At 43.6% G+C, this 22,123-nt stretch overlaps 1 protein-coding gene across 2 annotated transcripts in view; it reads right to left on the bottom strand.

Annotated features, from left to right (window-relative positions):
- The window catches only part of SYMPK (symplekin), a 133,830-nt gene that overhangs the window by 78,798 nt on the left and 32,909 nt on the right, over positions 1–22,123 (bottom strand). For both annotated transcript variants that reach the window (XM_033956438.1, XM_033956439.1), the window contains 3 exons: positions 15,035–15,274; positions 9,688–9,839; positions 548–698 (listed from right to left, as the gene is read on the bottom strand). In XM_033956438.1, the coding sequence (XP_033812329.1) occupies positions 548–698; positions 9,688–9,839; positions 15,035–15,274 (543 nt within the window). The remainder of the gene's footprint in view (positions 1–547; positions 699–9,687; positions 9,840–15,034; positions 15,275–22,123) is intronic.

Here is a 22,123-nt window from a genome sequence, read left to right as displayed (position 1 = left end):
TTTTTCTCAGACCATGTTTTTGCTCTGAAGCACATGTACTTTAACATTATTATAGATGCTCATAAATTATACCTCATGTATAGTAACACCATTACTGACGCTCATGCATACAAACACCATTGAAGCAGCTCATGTAAACCACTCTGAATTGTCTATCTAGTCATTAGTAGCGGCATAGAAGCTTTCAATAAACAATAGCAATAAACTTAACTTTTTCCCTGTTTTCAGGGAAAAAGTTACGTTTTCACTAAAATGTGGGGGGTTACAACCCCCCAAGCCCCCCACAACGCCGCTGCGATCTGTATTAAGTAAAGTGGGGGGGCTCCCCAACAAAAACCCCCGTCGCAGCCCCTAAAAACAGTCTTTTTCTTTGGCATGCGCCTCCGTCTTGCGCTCAGTTGTCGGCGCACGCCTTTGTCTTCCGCGTTACTGTCTATGAACCCACTTTTTGACAGTTCATAGAAGGTTCTGTGAATGACGACACCCATATATGAGAATATATAGCTGGTGCCTCAAAGAATAAGATTTAAACATAAATAAAGCATACCTGGTCCAATCCCAGCAGAGGTCATTTGGGTGGCCATGAGCCTGGCAAGATGTTTGATCTGTACATCGGTGCCAGCGGATTCCACAGGGGTGTAGGTGGCCTGGAAAGATGCTGGCATAGTTTCTGGCAGATACACCATACTGATCAAGACCTGGATAGGGACACAAACACAAAAGGGAATGAAAGATAAGGTTCTAACCTTTGGTATGATCTTCTTTCTGTTAATCCATGGAGGAGTCTGTATGATAGGTGTTCAAATCTATACCCACAAATGGTTTCTGCAGAAAGCCACACTCATTGCTTTCAGCTCCTCCAGAGTCCCCTTCAGTTTAGTCTCCAAGCAATTGAACATCAATGGAACAAAGCATACACAGAAGAAGGGGATTCAGGGAACCTCACGCAAACATAAAACTACACTTCCCTCTCCGAATTCGCGGTTTCACCATCCGCGGATTCATTTATTCGCGATTTTAAAACAACTATTTTAAGCCCTGTAAGCCACCCCTTAAGCCTTACCTGGTGGTTTAGCGGGTTTTCGGGGCAGGAGCGATCTTCCCACGCTCCTGCCCAATGCAGATCGCTCATAGGAAATGGCTGCCTTGAGCTCCCATCATAGTCTCAAGAGACAAAATGGTCATGTGGATCCATCTGGCGAAAGAGGTCTTGGAAGATAGCCGAACACACCTGGATTGGCTAATTAGGACAAACAGATGGTCAGAAAGAGGGAATTCATTGGTTCTTTCGATGAAGTGAAGTAAGACTCTTTGCACGTCCAGGTTCTGTAAGGTCTTATACATCTTCTCCAACCCCTTTAGATGAAAAGTAGGCAGATGAACTTCCTGGTTGACATGGAAATCAAAACCACTTTCAGAAAAAAAAAGAACTGTATGGAAGGATACCCCTTCCTCCGTGATCCAGAGAAAGGGCTCTTTACAAGAGAAAACCTGTCGTTCAGAAATACGCCTTGCCGAGACAATCGCTATGAGGAACACTGTCCTTAAGTGGCTCAAAAGGAGCTTCAGCAAGCCCCTTCAGCACAATATTAAGGTTCCAAATAGGAAAAGGCTGACACAGGGGTGGCCTCAAGTGGAGCACCCCCCCCTGAGAAATCTGGTCACATTTGGATGAGATGTAAGGGAAGCTGAAATGCTGTGTGCCATGAAGCATGAGAGGCTTGCTACTTGTACCTTGAGGGAAGCTACTGCAAGGCCTTTCTCTAGACCAGCCTTCAGGAAGCCTAAAACCAACGGAATCTTACGCCTGACTCCCAGTGCACTCTGGGATGCGCTGAGAGTGGCTTAAGATTCCGATTGGCCAGATCCCTTAGGCCACCCCCCACCTGGCCACTCAACCTGGTCTAGGCCACACCACTGCTGGAAAGCCTTCCAAGCCTGGCACAAGTTGCCATAGTAGAAGGCTTATTGGACCTCAAAAGAGTGGCAATGACTATGTCAAAGTAGCCCCTTTGAATCAAGCCCTTGAACTCAAGAGCCATGCCATAAGACCAAAAAACTGGGAGTTCTCCATAGGAACCAGTTCCTCACTGAAAGTTGCAATGAAAAGGAAACTTGAGGCCCATGTCCTAGTCCTACTGATGACAGATGAGATCTGCATACCACAGATGGTGAGGCTAGCCTGGGGCCCCTAGAATCACCAGACAATTCTTTATATGACTTGACCCACCACAGGCCAAGTCAGGAAGATGTAAAGGTGCTCCCAAGTTGGCCAGGGCAGAACCAACACATCTACGTCTAAACTTCCTGGCTCTATTCGTCACTTGAAGAAGCACTTGACTTTTGGGTTCTTGGCTGAAGTCTTCAAGTCTATTGCTGGTCTGCTCCAACTACGCACAATGAGATGGAATGCCTATTGTGAGAAAGCCCACTCTCCCGGGCCAGAGCTTGACAACTGAGAAAGTCTGCTCATACATTTTCCATGAAGGTGCACTTCGTCCCACCAGAACAATATCCATGCCTTCCGATTCAAGTGAGCACTTCTGGTGCCCCCCCTGCCGATTCACAGACACTACTGCAGTGGCTTTGTTAGAAAAAGAAAAAAAAACAACCATTTACCGCTTTTCCTTCCAGGGTGTTTTGTAGAACGCTCAATGCCAGACTTATGGCTCGAAGCTCTAGGGCAGGGGTGTCCAACCTGCGGCTCCGTGAAGGATTTTGTGTGGCCCCGGTCGAGGGTGATGCAGTGTTTTCCTCTGCTGCCCCTGGGTGTTTACCATCTTGACGGCTCCCTCCTCTGTCTTGCTAAAGCTTTTGCGCATTTGTGCGGCCCCAGAAACATTTTTTTTGGCCAATGAGGTCCAGGGAAGCCAAAAAGTTGGACATCCCTGCTCTAGAGATAGTTATCAACTACTGTTTTTGATGAGGAGGGTCCACTGGCCCTAAATGGAGCGGTCTCTGCAATGAGCTCTACACCCAAAAAGACAGGCATTGATCATTAGCGTAATCCACTACTTGACCCGAAGGGACATGCCCTTTGACAGGGCTTCTTCTGAAGCCACCAGCATAGGCTGCTCCTCGCTGTCTCCATCCAGGAGAGTGGCATCTGCAGGGGATGACATTGAGTGGACCACCGAGACATAAAAGATTCCTGTACAGGCCGCATAAGTACCCTATCCCAGAGAAAAACCTCCAGCGAGGATGCCTCAACACCTGAAGGTAATGCCAGGTAGCAGGGGTTGGAAATGCTAAAAGATCCATAATCTGTTTCCAGTTTCTGTTTAAATGGCTTGGGAAGAAAAATACAACCTTGCCTTCTGTCAAACTAAACGCCCAGATATTCCAAGGTCTGAGTGGGCGTTAGTTGGCTATTATTAAAAACTAATAATTCAGCCCAGGTGCTGCAGCTGAGACACCACAATCATAAGAACATAAGAATAGCCTTACTGGGTTAGGCCAATGGTCCCATCAAGCCCAGTAGCCCATCCTCACGGTGGCCAATCCAGGTCACTAATACCTGGCAAAAACCCAAAGAGTAGCAATATTCCATGCTACTGATCCAGGGCAAGCAGTGGCTTGCCCCATGTCTTTCTCAATAAGACTATGGACTTTTCATCCAGGAAAATGTCCAAACCATTCTTAAAACCAGCTACGCAATCCGCTCTTACAACAATCTCTGGCAATGCATTCCAGAGCTTAACTATTCTCTGAATGAAAAAATATTTCATCCATGTCAAGTGGACCAGGAGCCCACACTCGACCCCCTTGAAATCCAACCAAATTTTACAGTGGTGTTGTCTAGGGTCTCAAATGAAACTCTGCAAAAACTTTTTGGATCTATCTCAATTTGGTCAGGAGCTAGGTGTGGATGAACAAAAACCAACTTTGCTTAAGCACTGTGGCAGAAGGAACCTACCTAGGAGTCTGAAATTTTGCAGTTTGGTACAACACCTTGGGGCACGTTTCTGTGCCAAGTTTGAAATCTTTTGCGAACGTGCTTCCATTTCTACAGGTCAGCAAAGTAGGCAAAAAAAATTCACGAATGAAAATTTTTGGCACAGTTGGTTCCATACTGCTGCTGGTAGGTAAGTCAGCTGAGGGTACAACTTTACCAGCAGATATGTACCATGAGGTTTGCATGAATCTTGCTTTTCTGTATTTCTATATTATATTCTTTATGCAAACAGTTCTGGCTGTGCTTGTCATTTGATTTTACTTCCTAATGAATCTTCTGTGAAGGCATTAACGGGACCTGTGGAGTGTAAGGCCGCTTCAATATAACTCCTCTAAATCTTACATTTTGGGGGCTCTGTCTTGGTCCTTCCTGACGATTTCTTCTGGGTAAGTAGAATTCAAATTTTTTTTTTTCTTGTATGGAATAGGCAGGATTTTTACTTGTATGCACTGTGCAATAGGATTATTGGCTGCATAAGACAAGGTAAGAGATGGTATTTTCCACTCAAAAGTCCTTGTGCAGTATAGGCAGAGTGAGATAGAAATTGAAAGACCTTGGGAAACCCTTAGATTGTACTTTAGACTGGATGACACACTGGTGAAAAGTTCCAGTAATATTGTGGGGTTTTATACTTGGTGAGATTTTACATATCAACAGACTTTGTATTTTTGGTTTTATAGACAGAGTAAGATAGAAATCGAAAGACCTTCTGGAACCCTTAAATTGTTTGAGACTGGATGACACATTTGTGAAAAGTTCCAGTAATATTTTGGGTTTTATATTTGGTAAGATTTTACTATCAAAAGGCTTTGTAGTTTTACCTGTGCCAGTTTGCATTTTATGATTTGCTATTATAGGCTTGCTAGAGTATGTTGCATGTAAGAATATTTAAGCTGATCTGAAGAAAAGCATGGTCCGAAGTTAAAACAGTCACTCAATTAAGACACGCCACATTTGTACTAACTTTTACTTTTTTTACCTTGTGCTTTTAATTCTATTTCTTGTCAGTCTCTGCCCTGGTGAAAGGCCCAGTGCACACTGGCCTGGAACTGGCAGCTGACATTTCTGCTCTAACAAACTTATCTTTCCTGCTAAACTTCTGCCTGTAAATTTCAGGTAGTAACCCTTGCATTTAAAGTGTGGGTAAGTGTGGGCATAAGTGTATTCTTTATGCCGGTGACTCTTGCCTAACACATTTTTCTACCTATTACTAAAGTCTCCCTCCTTCATAAGTGGGAGCATTTCAATCTCAAAGGCTACACACAGACAGGGATATTTAGAAGGCCATATAAACATATGAGCAAGGCCCACGAACCAAGGCAGACTTCTGCAGCCTTAAATATGGACGCTTTTGATTTTAAAGAACTCACAGATAATGTACAGAAATATTTTGCAAGAAGGGCGGCCCATATGAGGGTGATTTTCCAAAACACACTTGGTAAGATATTCAGAAACAAATGGTTAATCATTCTCAGGAGTTTAGAAAGAAAACAAATAAACGAAAGTGCCTTTTCATTCAAGGCCTATGTAGGAGAATTATTAGTATAAGACAAGAAAATATTGACTTGAACACTCAGTGCCATCAGTTGTCCAAAGACTTAGATGAGGCACAAATTAATATATCTATGCTAATAACCCAAATTGTTCAAGCTACAAATTCCTTTTTAGCTGTAAATGAACAATTAGAAGAGGCTAAGGCAGAATTAAAGTATTTAAAGTCAAAATGTGCCTCACAGGAACAGGTTAATGTTGTTTCCTCATAGATTTTGCCTTCAGCACCAGTGCCACCTTCAACCTTTAATCCATGTAACAGAACACCGTTTTGGAAGCAGGTCAGAGAAAAGGTAAACTAGCTGCAGATGAAGAACCGACAAACGAAGATGAGGAAAATTCATTACCATGCCAGACCAATACCAATAGTGCCTCTATAAGTGACAAAGCACCAGTAACAATAGTGCTGCAGGGACATATGAAGGACAGTGACATTGAAAGAATAGTGGAGAAAGTGGGCCCTATGCCTTTTAACATAAATGAATGGTGCAAATGGGCTACTGACATACTGATTCACTGGGGTCTAGGGAAATACAAAAGGAACAATGCAGATTTTGATAAGCTTATGCACCTAGCCCTGGGTCCACATTATTATAAATTTGGATCTCTTGTTCATCCATACCAGTTTGTAAAGATGGGCATCGAACAACTATTTCGCTGCACCTCCTTGCAAGTACTTCAAATTTCAAGTTTTTATTAATATTTGATAAATCGCTTATTCAGTTAACTAAGCGATGTACATCTTTAAAAAAAACCAATAGGTTGTGAGAACTAACGGGGTAATACACATCTTATAACTCTAGGACAGACATGAAGCGTGGGGATAGCGGGGGGAAGTTACAATTTTTAGTTCAAGAGAGAGAACAAAAAAAGGGAAAAACAAGAGGGAAGGTAGCAAAATAAAAACTTGAAGTTCCTTTCCATGAACTCAAAGACCAAAAGGAAAGATTAGAAAAAGAGAAAATTAAATGGGAACAGGAGAGACATACAATGCAGTTAGAATTGGACAGAGTAAAAAGTGATTTGACAGCCAGGAAAAACAGTGTTAGTGAATAGGGCTGTCCTGACTCTCTGTGTCCCAATACCAAGGTGACTCAAACCTTCATAGCCATGCCGGACTCCTATCACTTACCTGTGGACTCACTTCTGGAGACGCAGGATAAGGAAAAGAAGTCAGACTCAGAATTCAGCTTGAGGTATGTGGCACCTTTGATATTGGACACTTGCGGCCACCCCAATGTTAATACTACCACAGAGGGTCAGAATAAATTAACTTTGATTGATACAGGGGCCAGAATAAGTTTTAAAGATAGAACGCCTCCTACTGGAGATCAGAAAAATGTGGAAATTTGTGAGATTCAGGGAATAAATGACACAGATTCAAAGTGTGTGTCTATCCCACAAAAGGAACAAATGAAAGACAGTGTAGAAATCACTGCCAGCATGAGTGAGAATACAGGCAAATAAATAGTTGAGGTGGCTGGTCTTGCATTGGGTACAGGAATTTCAAATGCTTCTAAAACTTCATGAGGTTATTCCTCTGCAGCTAGCCACGCAGTGTAGCATGCCAGTGCAGCAGCATGATCGTAGTGTAACTCACTCAGAGGCTGCAGATGTTTCTGTTTGGGCACAAGAGCAGCTAGATTTTAAGAACGCTGGATGAGTATTAATGCACAATGGGCGGAGGAGGGAGGGGAAGATGACGGAAAGCTTCCTCTTTCCTCGGCCTGGGAAAAGTCGCTGGGGGGGGGGGGGAATTTTCGGCGGCCTTCGAGGGCTAAGATGAAACCGAACTCTGGAAGCTTTCGGCGGCCCTAGGAGGGCTGAAGATGAGTTCGGCGCTGGAAGGATTCAAAGTAGGAGCGGGCAGAGTTAGTCCGGACGGACCTGCACCGGCAGGAAACCTTTGAGTCGGCGATCCCCAGAGGCTGGGGAGAGAACAGGCTGAAGTGGCGTCAGGCGGAGGGACAAGATGAAGGACAGCTACCTCCTTCCTCAGCCTGGGAAAAGTCGCTGGGAAGAATCTTTCGGCGGCCCTCGGGGGGCTGAAGAGGAATCAGGGCGCTGGAGAATATAAGGAGGGGCGAGAGGAGTTAGCTGGGCTCCGATGATGGCTGATTTTGTCAGGCAGGGAAACGGCTCAGCAAGGGCTGTTGGGGGCGGAGTTGGTCTCCCACGCCGGCCAACTTCTTCCCTTGCGGTAGCTGGAGCTGAAGAGGAGCTGAACTGAAAAAAATGAAAATAAAGGAAAATAAAGACGCAAGCACAGCGACTCAACAGAAACTAACCAAACAAGCCGTGGTGCAAGAGGGACAATGAGATCGCGGAAATCAAGGGAGCAGTGCATCTGGCTCCGCGGAAAACAGAGAACTGAGGACACACATGCCCTAGGCAAGGCGGGAGGGCTTGCGCTCATGCGCGGGCCAATCGCAAGCCTGAAGGTCTACGAGCAAGTCTGCTAAGAATATGCTGCCTGCTTGTCCTGGGATAAATGTGATTAAGAATTGAAGCTAAAACTGTCTCAGTGCTAAAACCTTTTTTAAATCCTGACTGATATTAAATTTATCTAAATAATTCACTAATTCCAAGTTAACCAATCCTTCCAGAAGTTTGGTAAATAAGGGGATACTCGCTATGGGCTTGTAGTTGGATTTCAGGGCAATTGAGATCTTCTGGTCTTTAGGGATAGTTGTAATCAAAATGTGTCCCATTTCCTCATAAAATAACCCTCTGGTATTAATGGCAGTTAGTCAATTAAATAAATCCCTTTTAAAATTGAGTGTTGCATCTTTCATAATCTTAGAAGGACATTCGTCCAGCAAGCAGTTTGATTTAGTTTATTTGTTAAACAAAATTAAAAATTGATGCCAATTTGGAAACTCAAACTGGTCTCAGAACATGTCCACACTGGACTCCTTTTCCTGAAGTCCAGATTGGAATTCAAAAGTCAGCTGTAGACAAAGATATAGTTGCTCTCCTCATTCTATTCTATTCCTCAATTCTATTCCATCCATCCACTGTCTGCCTCTTCCATATGGCAACTGCTCTGTTTCTATGCCTCTACCAGAAACTGTCTGCCTCTCCCTCCCATCTCTCCCTCCCCCATTGGTCTGGCACCCATCTTCTTCCCTCCGCTCCCCCCAAAGTCTGGCATCTGTCTTCTACCCTTCCATCTTTTCTTACCTCCCCCTGGTGTTTTTTTTAGCATATTTATCCTCCTTTCCTCCCCTCAGATCTGGTATCTGTCTCCCCAATCCAGCATGTGCTCTTTTTCTTTATCCCCTCCTTCCATCCAATATGTGCTCCCCTCTCTCTTTCCTCCCCACTTCGTTTCAGCATTTGTTTCACTCTCTCACCTCCCCATTTTCCTTCTGTCTTCTCTTCTCCCTCTCCTACCCACTAACATGCAGCATCTGCTCCTCCCTCCCTTCCCCCTCTCTCGCCACTTTCTTCCAGCGTGTTCCCCGCTCTCTCTCCTACTTACTTCCATGTGCACGTTGCCTCACTTATCACCCCTCACGATCGTGTGGTCAAGCAGCCCCCCTCCCTCCTTCCTGATCACCACAGTCCAGCATCTCCCTCTCTCCTTTCCCTCACCTTCGCTGGCGATTTTCATTTTTCTGCCTCCGAGCGACCTGAGCCTTTTCTTAAGTCACGTGCAGCTGCCCTGAAACTTCTTATCTGACGCAACTTTCTGTTTCTGGTTGCATCAGAGGAGGAGCTTCAGGCAGTCGTGCACGACCTGAGTAAAGGCTCATGTCACTTGGAGAGAGAAAAATAAAAATTGCCAGCAAAAGTGAGGGGAAGGGAGGGAGGGAGATGCATGGACTGTGGTAATCGAGAGGGAGCGAGGAAGGAGGGAGGGGGCTGCTGGACTGCGCGATCGCGAGGGGTGTTAAGTGAGGCAACTAACACAAAATACTTAACTGCAAGGACAAGGCCATTCACCGCAGTGAATGGCCTTGTCCCCATACCAGTGACAAAACCAATTTTTTTCCTCCCCATTTTGGCGGGTTACCTGCGGGTAACAGTCGCCATGTCATTCTCTACATGTACCATTTAAACTGGTTTAAGCCTCAGAAAGGTATCATTACAAAACAATTTTGTTGGATCCACTTTCATGGTTAGAGGACTAGCATAGCACATTCCTTTCCAAATCTCTTGTGGTATCAAATGCTCACCAGGTTTGCCACATTCTCAGGTGTCAACAAGGGCTGCAGGAACTCCGCCGTAATATCTGTATCAGTTTGTGCACTCTGAGCAGAAGATTTGGCAGACATTGCTGGCATGACCTCCAAGTCTTTGTCTTCATCATCTTCTACAAGAGGAGTGTCTGCAGAGAGATGTACAAGCTATGATGAGGTGTGGTTGAGTGGGGGAAATGAGGTGATGTTAAGTAAGGATATGAAAACAGTCTGGTTGATATTTGGTGCCAGGGCATGTCCAGGAACCAGCATTGTAAATCAAGGGCTGAATTTGGTGGGGCTGGCTGCCAGAATTTATGTGGGTCTCAGTTGATATTAAGCTGGAGCTCACATAAAATAGTTATGTAGGTCCCAGATAAATATCACATAGGACCCAACCAACTGTTTTTTGTTTTAAAAGCCCTGTGAACCTCCCTCTTGCAGCCCACCCCCCTCATTCTCTTCCTCCCCCACCCCACGTGCTGATACTCAAAAAATACCTTACCCCAGGTGATTTAAGTGCGGGCAATGGGGGCAAGTGTGAAGCCTACTCACTCCTGACCCTTCCAACTGAAAAAGAAAAATGGCCAGCAGGTTGTGGCAGCCATTTTTATTTATTTATTTATTTTTAAAATTTATGAATCGCTTAAATCAAAGTGATATACAAAACATTTACATCCACAATTTCAAACACAAACAAACATTTTGTAGTCTTAAGAAGCTGGAGTCCAGGGATATCAGGTAGGCTCAGGAGGGCCAAGGAGTTTTGCGTATTGGCAGTGGGGAGGGGGGAGATGGGGCTTTAAAAAAAACCCCAAAAACAAGACTTGCATACCTAACTCAGCCAAGTTAAGACAGCTTTTAAGCTGTCCTAATTTGGCTGGATTAGCTATACACGTCCCAGCACTGAATATTGCCAGCACCTGCATAATTGCCAGCTCCTCCCCAGTCACCCCTTGTACCACCCCTGACCAACCTTCATGAGCAGTCAGAGACGATATTCAACAGCACTTCCTGATTGGAAAATTAGGTTTATACCTTCGATAATCTTCTTTCTGTTAGTCCCTGGAGGATTACATATGCCAGGTGTTCAATCCCAATACACAATCCGGGAGTTGCAGAAATCCACAGCTTTTCTAAGCACATGCTCCACCCCCTTAACTGGATATGTTTACTAACTCTCAGGCTAAGTCCCAAAACTAAGCAACATACCTGAACAAATCCATAACAAGGAGGTAAGGGGAGAATCCCCATCAACAGAAGTAATTCATAAACTGGTTTGCTCTGCAAAATATTAACAAGTGATAACAGGGAAAAAGGCAACTCAGAAAAACATTGAGGAAAATGTAGAACTAACCTGCTGTGTGCAATGTGGCCGATGCGAGACGCAGTGACCTGTGAGAACAAAGAGGAAGACAATAAAATATAATCGATACGAGACCAAGAGCCTTGGGCACGAGACAAATGGGTGTAATCCCGCACCTCGGGATGGAGGAGCCTCCATGGGTCAATTAAATCAAGAGTGGAGCAAAAATCTTTTAACAGAAGACCACACGGACCCAAGGGAGAGGACAGGCAAGAAGACCTATCTAACTCGGGATCCAACACTAAATTGACATCCCCCACCAAAATCAAAGGATCGCCAGAATAGCGAGAGCACAGTGCAATCAAACGTTGAAAAAAAAGGCAAGGCCGAAGAATTAGGGCCATATACCACTAACCAGAGGAGAGGTAGTTATACATATGACAAACGGTACTGAAAACTGGGTAGCTCAACATCATGCTTCTGTCTCCTGCTTCCATTGCTGTCCGCTTGCCGGTCTGCCGTCTGAAGTAGCTTCTCCGTGTAGGAACCTGTGTAGTGTCCTTGGTCCCTCTCCTGATTATAAACCTACTACTCCTATTGCTTGTGTGTGTCCTCTGTGTCTACTGTGTTTGTTTATCTGCTGCTTGTCTGTCCTGTTGCCCTTGTGGTATTTGCCTGTATAGGTGACCTTCCCTAGTGTTTCTTCTTTGCAGTGACTAGTCCTTCTTAAAGCCCTTCGCAGACGCTCGCCTTCGAAGTGCGCCAAATGGTTGTGCGCCGTTGGCCACTCCCCTTTTAAGGGGGAGCTCCGGATCTGTGCTTCACTGACGTCGAACTTTGCCACCTATCCCATGACACTTTAATTTTCTCAGGAGCCTCTCGTGAGGAACTTTATCAAAAACTTTCTGAAAATCTAGATACACTATCAACCGGTTCACCATTATCCACAACTGGTGAGGCAAGATCTCCCTCAGCTGAACCCATGCTGACTCTGTCTCATTAAATCATGTTTATCTACGTGTTTCACAATTTAGTTTTTATAACTGATTCTACCATTTTGCCCGGCACTGAAGTGAGGCTTACCGGTCTGTAATTTCCCAGATCTCCCCTGGAGCCCTTCTTAAAAAACGGCGTAACATTGGCCACCCTCCAATCTTCAGGTAATACAGACGATTTTAGTGACAAGTTACAGATCACTAACAGCAAGTCAGCAATTTCATGTTTGAGTTCTTTTAGTTCCCTGGGATGTACACCATCCAGTCCAGGCTATTATCACTTTTTAACTTGTCAACTTGGCTTAGTACATCTTCCAGATTCACAGAGATTTCTTTCAGTTTCTCCGCATCATCACCCTTGAAAACCATTTCCGGTTCAGGTAGATCTCTTACATCTTCTTCCATAAAGATCGAAGCAGAGAATTAATTCAGTCTTTCCGCTATGGCCTTATCCTCCCTGAGCGCCCCTTTTGCTCCTTGGTCATCCAATGGTCCCACAGATTTCCTCACAGGTTTTCTGCTTCTGATGTACATAAAAAAATTGTTATGAATTTATGCCTCTTTTGCAAGTTTCTCTTCATATTCTTTCTTAGCTGTTTTTATCAATGCTTATGTTTCTTCTTATTTTCTTCATTCGGATCCTTTTTCTATTCTTTAAAGGATGTTTTTTGGCTCTAATAGCCTCTTTCACTTCATCTTTTAACCCGCCAGCTCTCGTTTCCTCTTCTTTCCACCTTTGCTGATACAAAGAATACATTTGGTCTGGGCTTCCACGATGGTATTTTTGAGTAACATCCACGCCTAACCATTGCAACTGATCCTTTTAGCTTCTTTTTAACCATTTTCCTCATTTTATCACAGTTGCCCTTTCAAAAATTAAACGCCCCTACAGTAGATTTCTTTTGCGATGTTACTCCCGGTATCAGCTCAAATTTGATCACGTTATGATCAGTTTCCCAGCGGACCCAATACAGTTAACTCCTGTACTAGGTCTTGCATTCCATTAAGGACCAATGTAAAATAGCACCCCTCTTGTCGGTTCCCGGACTAGTTGCTCCAAGAAACAATCATTTATGACATCTAGGAATTTTACCGCCCTAGCACTCCCCAATGTAACATTTAACCAGTCAATGGTGGGGTAATTGAAATCACCCATTATTATACTGTTGCCCATTTCTCCAGCTTTCCTAATCTCTGAAAACATTTCTTTATCTGTTTGCTCATTTTGTCCCAGGGGACAGGAGTATAACCCTACCTTTATATTCCTTCCCTTTATACATGGAATTTCTATCCATAAGGATTCCACATTGCTATCTATGCCATGCAGAATGTTTATTTGGTTTGATTCAATTCCCTCTTTAACATATAGCTCAACCCCCCTCCCTCCAATTTGATCTACTCTATCCTTGCAATATAATTTGTACCCAGGTAACACAGTGTCTCATTGATTGTCCTCCTTCCACCAGGACTTGCGCCAGACTCCAGGACGTCCTCTGGGTGAGATTTTCTTTGGAAGGCACAAACCCAGGTCAGCTCCCCAGCCCAAGATTACTCGGAGGAGGTGAAGTCCGAAGCTCCCGCCCCCTACCCCAGTGCACTACAGCATGCGGTACACAAGGCACAATCTATGTCCACCTTCAACAAATTAGGGGCTGGGGAGTCCATTCCAAATGATTTTGTGTCAAATTGAGGGGTTTTGAGGCAGAAATAAAAGTTAGAAAAAAAGATTGATTTTAAAATCCAAGATAGTCATTGTCACGAATTTTGTGCAAAAATAAACAAAAAGCAAAAATTAAATATAGTGATTTGGGGTCTGGGGAGGTGGGGAACCTGAACCCTATCCTCAGAAACTGTGAAAAATGACTTTAAAATAATTTTACAAGCCACCCCCGAAGTTCCCATAGGAGATAATGGAGGTTTACTCATAGTATGCAGTGTCAGATTGTCAGTAGCTGTAAACAGCATTAGAGTGGAGGAAAAGGATTTTCCTCCTCAGAAACAGCTCCAAATGGTTCCAGACTTGAAATCTTCGGACTGCCAGCCATCCAGACACCAACTACAACCTCCGCCTCCATGGATCCTTGTCTATGCAGTTGGGGGTGGGAAAGGCAGTCTGTGCCTTGAAACCTGGGTGGGTTTTACTTGACACATACAGTCTGTGCTTGAAACCTGTGACAAGGTCACCGGCAAACAGACTCCTAAGGGAAGGAACCCAGAGTCTACAAATGGTGGTAAACAGCAGGCTGGCTCAACAGATCCACCAGAGCTTCTCTGTAAAGCAACAGTCCAGCACTGCGGGACTGTGTCCTTTCCTCCGACAGGGGATCACCGGGAAGGAGTCTCAAGGTACTGAAGCCACCGAGAAAACGAACTTTAAGTGAAAAAAATAAGAAAAAGAAGCAGAGCAACTGCAAAAGATTTCTGCACGGATTGCTTGCAGAAATTGTAACTGGATATGTTAACTAGCTTTCAGACTAAGGGGTGAGGCATGTGCTCAGAAAGTTGTGGATTTCTACAACTCCCGGATTGCATGTTGGGATTGAAAACCTAATGTATGGAATCCGGAAGGGACGTAACAGAATTTGTGCTGATGCATATCAGCTGCAGTGTGCTTCCATCTCCCTAATACTACCCCGCAGTGTCAGCATTGGCATCTTAAGCAGTGCAGCGCCTTCTTTAATTTTACCCAACAGCAGTGATTCCCAACCCTGTCCTGGAGGAACACCAGGCCAATCGGGTTTTCAGGCTAGCCCTAATGAATATGCATGAGAGAGATTTGCATATGATGGAAGTGATAGGTATGCAAATTTGCTTCATGCATATTCATTAGGGCTAGCCTGAAAACCCAATTGGCCTGGTGTTCCTCCAGGACAGGGTTGGGAACCACTGCCCTACCGTATCAACAAGAAAAGACTGCTTCTCCAGCAAGTTATTGTACCTTCACAGCAGAAGATTTGCATCAGACTGCCTTACCATTTTAATTTTTCACTAACTACTGTAGGAATAAGACTTGAACTTCCTACCATACAAGTTTTACACTTACCCATCTTTATCTTCTTTAGCCCCTGCTCTGTCTCATCTCGTGGACGCTTGCGTGACTCCTTTAAGTTGGGCATATTACGTGCAATCTCCTGCTGCTGTGTGCCCAAATCAAGCAGGAGGGTGGTAATCTGGTTGTGAAACTCCACAGAGGATGGGTGTTTCAGCACACTCAACAGGTGTAATTTCAAATTCTTCCTCACACTGCTCACTTGTGATTTGGCCAGTGTTGGAGGCAGGTTTGCTGAAAACACAAAACACACAACCTAATCATCACCTCAGAACACTTTGCTTCTAGTTATACCTATTATACACAGGCAAGCCAGTTACTAATGGCAATGTCCAGAGGGGGAATAATTTACTGAAAACAACATATCTACATAAATGGTAAGTAAGATGAGGGAAACCACTTGAAAAAAAAAGATCTAATAAACTTCATAGTGTGATCTGCCAGGCTTCTGTGTGTGTGAGAGAGGGTGGGAAGCAAATTAGAAATGGCTTAAGAATCAATCTGGATATTTTGTATTAATCAGAGATCCTTCAATGTGTGTGTGTATCTATCTATATGTAGATACACATTTCTAAGCCTGTGTGTCACAGAGCAGAGGGATGATGTCATAGAAAAGCTTCATATCATCATTTGTGATGTATTAGCAGTAAAGGGCATGCTACAGTGGCTAGAACTTGGGAAGTTTACAAACATTTTCCAAGAGAAAGGAAGTTGCTATGATATGAAACTCCCAAAGGGGGAACACAGTGCTGGGAAATAAAATAAGTCAAATGGCAATGGATTTCAAGAAGGAAAAATCACAGATGGAGCTGAAGCACTGGGATAACCTGCATGAGTAGCAGTTACAGTTCAAAACAGCAGTGATATGACTGCATTGTGCTTCCAAGAAGTGATAGTTATATAACATTTGCACGGTAGGCTGGAGGACCATTTCTTTCCATTTACTATGTTGTCTTAGACCCACTACCATATAAGCCATTATTTTAAAGTAACACATGAGCCAACATTTTTTCCTCCTCAGATTCAACCATTCTCAGCAATATCCCTGATAAACTTTCACCCTCCCCAGCTCCCCCCGCAAGTTAACTTTAGCCGCTCCCTGTGCTTCATCGCCCTCTTCCCTTCTCCCACAACAAATTCAATCATAAGCTTTCTCTGCCTCCTCTTCAAGGTGAACAACTTCCAGCTTTGGTACCTCTAAACCAGTGGTCTCAAACTCGCGGCCCGGGGGCCACATGCGGCCCGCCAGGTACTATTTTGAGGCCCTCAGTATGTTTATCATAATTGCAAAAGTAAAATAAACTGTTTCTTGATCATATGTCTCTTTAGCTATAAATTACAATATTATTATTAAGACTTAGCCAAAAGGAAAGATTTATAAGCTATAAAGAGTTTTACCTCATGCAAAACTGTCATTTCTTTAATAAGACATTAACTATTTTTTCTGAGGCCCTCCAAGAACCTACAAATCCAAAATGTGGCCCTGCAAAGGGTGTGAGTTTGACACCACTGATATGTACCTCCTCCCTCTTTCTTCTCTCCTGTTCTCTTTCTCCCTAACCCCATACTCAAACACTTAGCCCTCTGTCTTTCCTAGTTTTCTTCCCTCCACAGTTCTCTCCCTACTTACCAGCAAGACCCACTCTCGGTTCCCCTCCCTCTGTACCCTTAAAGGTCTCTCTCCCCCTTCTTGCATGCACCCCCAGCTCTCTATCCTCCCAGCTTGTTCTCTCTTCTCCCCCCTCCACATACCTCTATCCTGCTCTGTCCCTCTATTACATACTATTGGTCTATTCTCTGTTTTCCCATGCCATGCCAATCATGCAGCTAGAGAAGTAGGGAAGTGGCTATGTGTTAAGTCCTGAACTCTTTCTCCTTCCCAGAAATCAGATTTGACCCATTTAACTGTATAATATTCTTTATAGTTCACATCAGCAATCATGTTCAGGGCAGCAGAGATGAAGGACAAAGCCAAAAGTTGCAGTTACTCTCATCGTTTGCCTCTGGACTGGTGCAGTGCAGTACAGAAAGCAAGCTGAGATCATATTTTATGATCAGCACAGGATAAAGAGCACAGAACCATACAACCCACCACCACGTCTCTAAAAAGTACATATTCCATAAACCACTGAAGCAAAATCCTGAGAAGAGACAGAGCAATCAGGTTGCATAAAGACAGCGAGGAACTCCAGAGAGATTGAACCAACTTGAGAGATGGGCAGAGAATTGGCAGATGAGTTTTAATGTAGAAAAATGCAGAGTGATGCACCTGGGCAGGAAAAACAAGGAGCATGAGTATAAATTGTGTATATATATATATAACTCTGTGTGTGTGTGTGTATATATATATAAACTCTCTCTTTTTATATATATAAATATAAAAAGAGAGAGTTTATCCTTACCTTAATAATATGTTTTCCAGTAGATAAGTGTTGTCATTCTTTTCTTTTTTTTATTAGAAATTCAGCAGATACAAATAATGCAGAGTCATGGATGGCATACACAATGTGAGTTTAGTAAAGACAATTCACCAACCTAGCAAACCAAAAGAATACCCTCAATCCACATCATGTTCTGATGTGAGGAATCCCCCATTCTACTCGACAATGTGTATTACAAGTATATAAGGCTAGACAAGGAAACTGGCTGCCATAGACCCCAGGAAGATAAAGCTGACTTGTCTAAAAGACATGAAATCTGAGAGCACAACTTCTGTCTGTGTGCCTTTAGAAGATGGACTCAGCCAGCAGCCATGTCGAACAAGACTCCCAGGTACTCCAGGGATTGAGTCTGCATCAAATTGCTCTGTCTGTAATTTACAATCCATCTCAGGTCCTCCAGGACTTGGATCACCTGATCCACTATGTGCTGACCCTTGGACAACAAGGGTGCTCTGATCAGCCAGTTGTCTAGGTAAGAATGTACCAGAACATGAAATCTGAGAAATTTTCTGTGGTCTGGGAAAATAGGCATATCCAAGTAGGCCTCCATCAGATCTGGAGAAGCTAGGAACTTTCACAGGGTCACAGCCGCTATAACCGATAGAACTGTCTCCATGCAAAAGCACGCAATTTTGAGCGCTGCATTTTCATGAGTAAGGCCCAGAATGGGTCTCCAATCATTTGAGCCTTTCTTTGGCATGATAAAGTATATGGAAGATATGCAGGAGCCCGAGTCTTCAGGTAGTATAGGCTGCCTTTTTCCAGATGCCCTTCGGTAGAGTCTACAAACCAATCCATTAAAGGCCGGGCAAATTCCAGCTTGTAATTGGACCGAATGATGTCCAGAATGGTTGGATGAAACCTGAATGAGCCCATGCCTGCAGAAGCGCCATGAGTCTGCCCCCTATCCAAAGAGGGATCACCCTCTGCCTGGTGTCATTGCGATTTCTTGAGGTGAAGGCCTGGTTACCCCTGGATCCTGAAAACCTCTGCCTTAAGCCCTGGGAGAATTTCTGCAACGTAGAAACTGAATATTGCGAGAGCACCTGGAGCCACGAAAATTAGAGCACCCTGAGCCTCTAAAGGTTCTGGATCTACTATCAGGCATGGTCTTAGGGCGACAGTCCACCATGGAGATATGAGATCAACCAAGCCTTTACCAAATAATAGCTACCCCTTGAAAGGAAGTCTGGCAAGAGTAGCTTTGGAGGCAAAATCACCAGCCCACTGTCTTATCCAGAGCATTCTACGAACAGAAACTATATAGGCTGTCGACCCAAGACACGTATAATGTCATACAGAGTGTCAGCTACATAATCCATACCCAATAAAAGAAACGGAGGTGGCGGTTCATCTCCTTCACTCTCCAAAGTGTGCTGAATGTACAGACAACTACATGTGACAAAGGATGCCAGCGAAGCAGCTTTGACTCCTAAAGCCACTGCCTCAAAAAGTCTCCTGAGAACATAAGAACATAAGCAGTGCCTTTGCTGGGTCAGACCAGAGGTCCATCATGCCCAGCAGTCCGCTCACACGGCAGTCCATCAGGTCCAGGACCTGCATAGTAATCCTCTATCTATACCCTTCTATCCTCTTTTCCCTCAGGAAATTATCTAATCCTTTCTTGAACCCCAATACTGTACTCTGTCCTATCACTCTGGAAGCACATTCCAGGTGTCCACCACCCTTTGGGTGAAGAAGAACTTCCTAGCATTGGTTTTGAATCTGTCCCCTCTTAACTTTTCCGAATGCCCTCTCGTTCTTGTAGTTCTTGAAAGTTTAAAGAATCTGTCCCTCTCCACTTTCTCTATGCCCTTCATGATCTTGTAAGTCTCTATCATGTCCCCTCTAAGTCTCCGCTTTTCCAGGGAAAAGAGCCCCAGTTTCTCTAATCTTTCAGCGTATGAAAGGTTTTCCATACCTTTTATCAAACGTGTCGCTCTCTTCTGAACCCTCTCGAGTATCACCATATCCTTCTTAAGGTACGGCGACCAATATTGAACGCAGTACTCCAGATGTGGGCGCACCATCGCCCAATACAATGGCAGGATAATTTATTTCGTTTTGGTTGTAATACCTTTCTTGATTATACCTAGCATTCTATTCGCCTTCTTAGTGGCCGCTGTGCACTGTGCCAACGGCTTCATTGTCTTGTCCACTATTACCCCCAAGTCCCTTTCTTGGGTACTCTCACCCAATAACAGCCCTCCCATCGTATAGCTATACTTCGGGTTTCTGTTTCCTACATGCAAGACTTTACATTTCTCTACAATTAATTTCATCTGACATCTCGTCACCCACTCCCCTAGTTTGTTCAGATCCCTTTGTAAATCTTTGCAGTCCTCTTTAGTCCTAGCCCCACTAAATAGTTTGGTGTCATCTGCGAATTTTATTACTTCACACTTTGTCCCTGTTTCTAGATCATTTATGAATACATTGAACAGCAGCGGTCCAAGCACCGACCCCTGCGGAACACCACTCATGACCCTCCTCCAGTCCGAGTAGTGGCCCTTCACTCCTACCCTCTGCTTCCTACCTGCCAACCAATTCTTGATCCATCTGTGTATGTCTCCTTCCACCCCATGATTCTTCAGTTTCCGAAGTAGGCGTTCATGGGGTACCTTGTCAAAGGCTTTTTGGAAATCTAAGTATACGATGTCTATGGGGTCCCCTTTGTCCATCCGTTTGTTAATTTCTTCAAAGAAGTGCAATAAGTTCATTAGGCACGATCTTCCCTTGCAGAAGCCATGTTGGCTTGTTATCATAAGTTTACTCCTTATGCATCTAGCTCATCGATGCTGTCTTTTATCAGCGCTTCCGCCATTTTCCCTGGAACTGAGGTCAGACTTACCAGTCTGTAGTTCCACGGGTCACCTCTTGATCCCTTTTTAAAGATGGCCGTAACATTGGCTATCTTCCAATCCTCCGGGATCATGCCTGTTTTCAGGGATAGATTACAAACTTGCTGTAGTAGTTCCGCTATTTCCTCCTTTAGTTTTTTCAGTACCCTAGGGTGGATTCTGTCCATTTGGCGGTCCTGTATACCTTTGAGCAACACAGCACCTTCGCTTGGAATGGAGGTGCGTTTAGTAACCTGGGCAAACAAGAAATCCACTTTAAGCTGACTAAAAAGTTACTGCCACTCCTGTGTCATAGAATACAGCCGTGATGGCTACTTCGAGAGACACCTCTGGAGAATCTCATTGCTCTGAGATGAAGATTTTAAAATCTGGATGCCAGGACAATGCCAAGGACTGAACTCTCACTCCACACATGATGAAGGAGGAGGTAGAAGGAGCTGGCTGAATGTCTAAATCAATACATGCAGAGCCACCAAAATAATAACAATAACTCTGAACCTACTCCCAAAGCACAAGACTTGGCCAACTATTTTTGTGAAAAAATTGCCCTTATACGAAAAACTTTTGTTACACATAAAACAGAAGAGCCCTCTCACAATAATATTAACTCCACTATACCAATGTCTAAATGTTCAAATTTCAAAATCCCATCCCTAAAAGAAATAGAAGGAGTCTTTCAAAGAATTAAATAAAAAAATTCACGATCTGAACTAATTCCTCCATTTTATCTGAAAAAATTTTTCTCTTGTTTCGGCCCTTTCATTCACTCACTCATTAAAAATAGTCTTCTTACGGCCACCGTTCCTACCAACTGGAAAATAGCTACAGTTACTCCGATACTGAAAAAATATAATATTAATCGCAACGACGTATCCAATTACCGTCCAATTTCCAATTTACCCTTTTTAGCAAAACTAACTGAAAAACTGGTCTTCGAACAGCTTTCGGATTTTATCGAAACATCAAACGCACTACACCCTAATCAAACGGGATTTCGCAAACACCACAATACTGAATACTCATTGTTAGGTCTTATAACCAACATCCATTATTACCTAGATCATCATAAATCGGTTGCCCTTTTTTCCTTAGATCTTTCTGCGGCTTTTGACACTATCGATCACGTTCTTTTACTTAATCGTCTGGAATCTTTTGGCATCAGTGGACAGGTTCTAAATTGGTTTATTTCTTTTCTCTCTAATCGTTCCTCCATTGTTAAAGTTAAAGACGATCACTCTACTTCTTACTCTTCACCCTTCGGAATACCCCAGGGTTCTATTCTGTCACCTCTTCTCTTTAATATTTTCCTTTCTCCACTACTCACTATTTGTCAATCGTTGGGCTTTACTTCATTTTCTTATGCTGATGATATTCAACTTCTTCACTCGTTTGATCCCGAAAAAGATGAAGAAATTAAAACAATTAATAGTAAACTGGACACAGTAAAAAATTGGCTCAACCTTAATAAACTATCATTAAATATACAGAAAACTCAAACAATGCTTTTTACTTGGAGAAAAGACATCATCCCTATTTCCTCATTTGTACTTGACAGCACTCCAATAGAGCTAGTATCTACCCTAAAAATCCTAGGCGTAATCATTGACAATAATCTAACCTTTCATAATCACATTAGCCAAATTGTTAAATCCTGCTTCTACAAACTCCGTCTAATACGTTCAATCTCATCATTTCTAGAACCAAAATCTATCAACATACTTATCCACTCTATGATCATCTCAAAACTAGATTACTGTAATTCTCTGTTGTTCAATGTACCG

The sequence above is a fragment of the Geotrypetes seraphini genome, chromosome 8, assembly GCF_902459505.1.
Source record: "Geotrypetes seraphini chromosome 8, aGeoSer1.1, whole genome shotgun sequence".
In the NCBI taxonomy this organism is placed as follows: domain Eukaryota; kingdom Metazoa; phylum Chordata; class Amphibia; order Gymnophiona; family Dermophiidae; genus Geotrypetes; species Geotrypetes seraphini.
The sequence above is the reverse complement of the archived record's forward strand: the minus strand, read 5'-3'. Positions and strand labels throughout refer to the sequence as shown.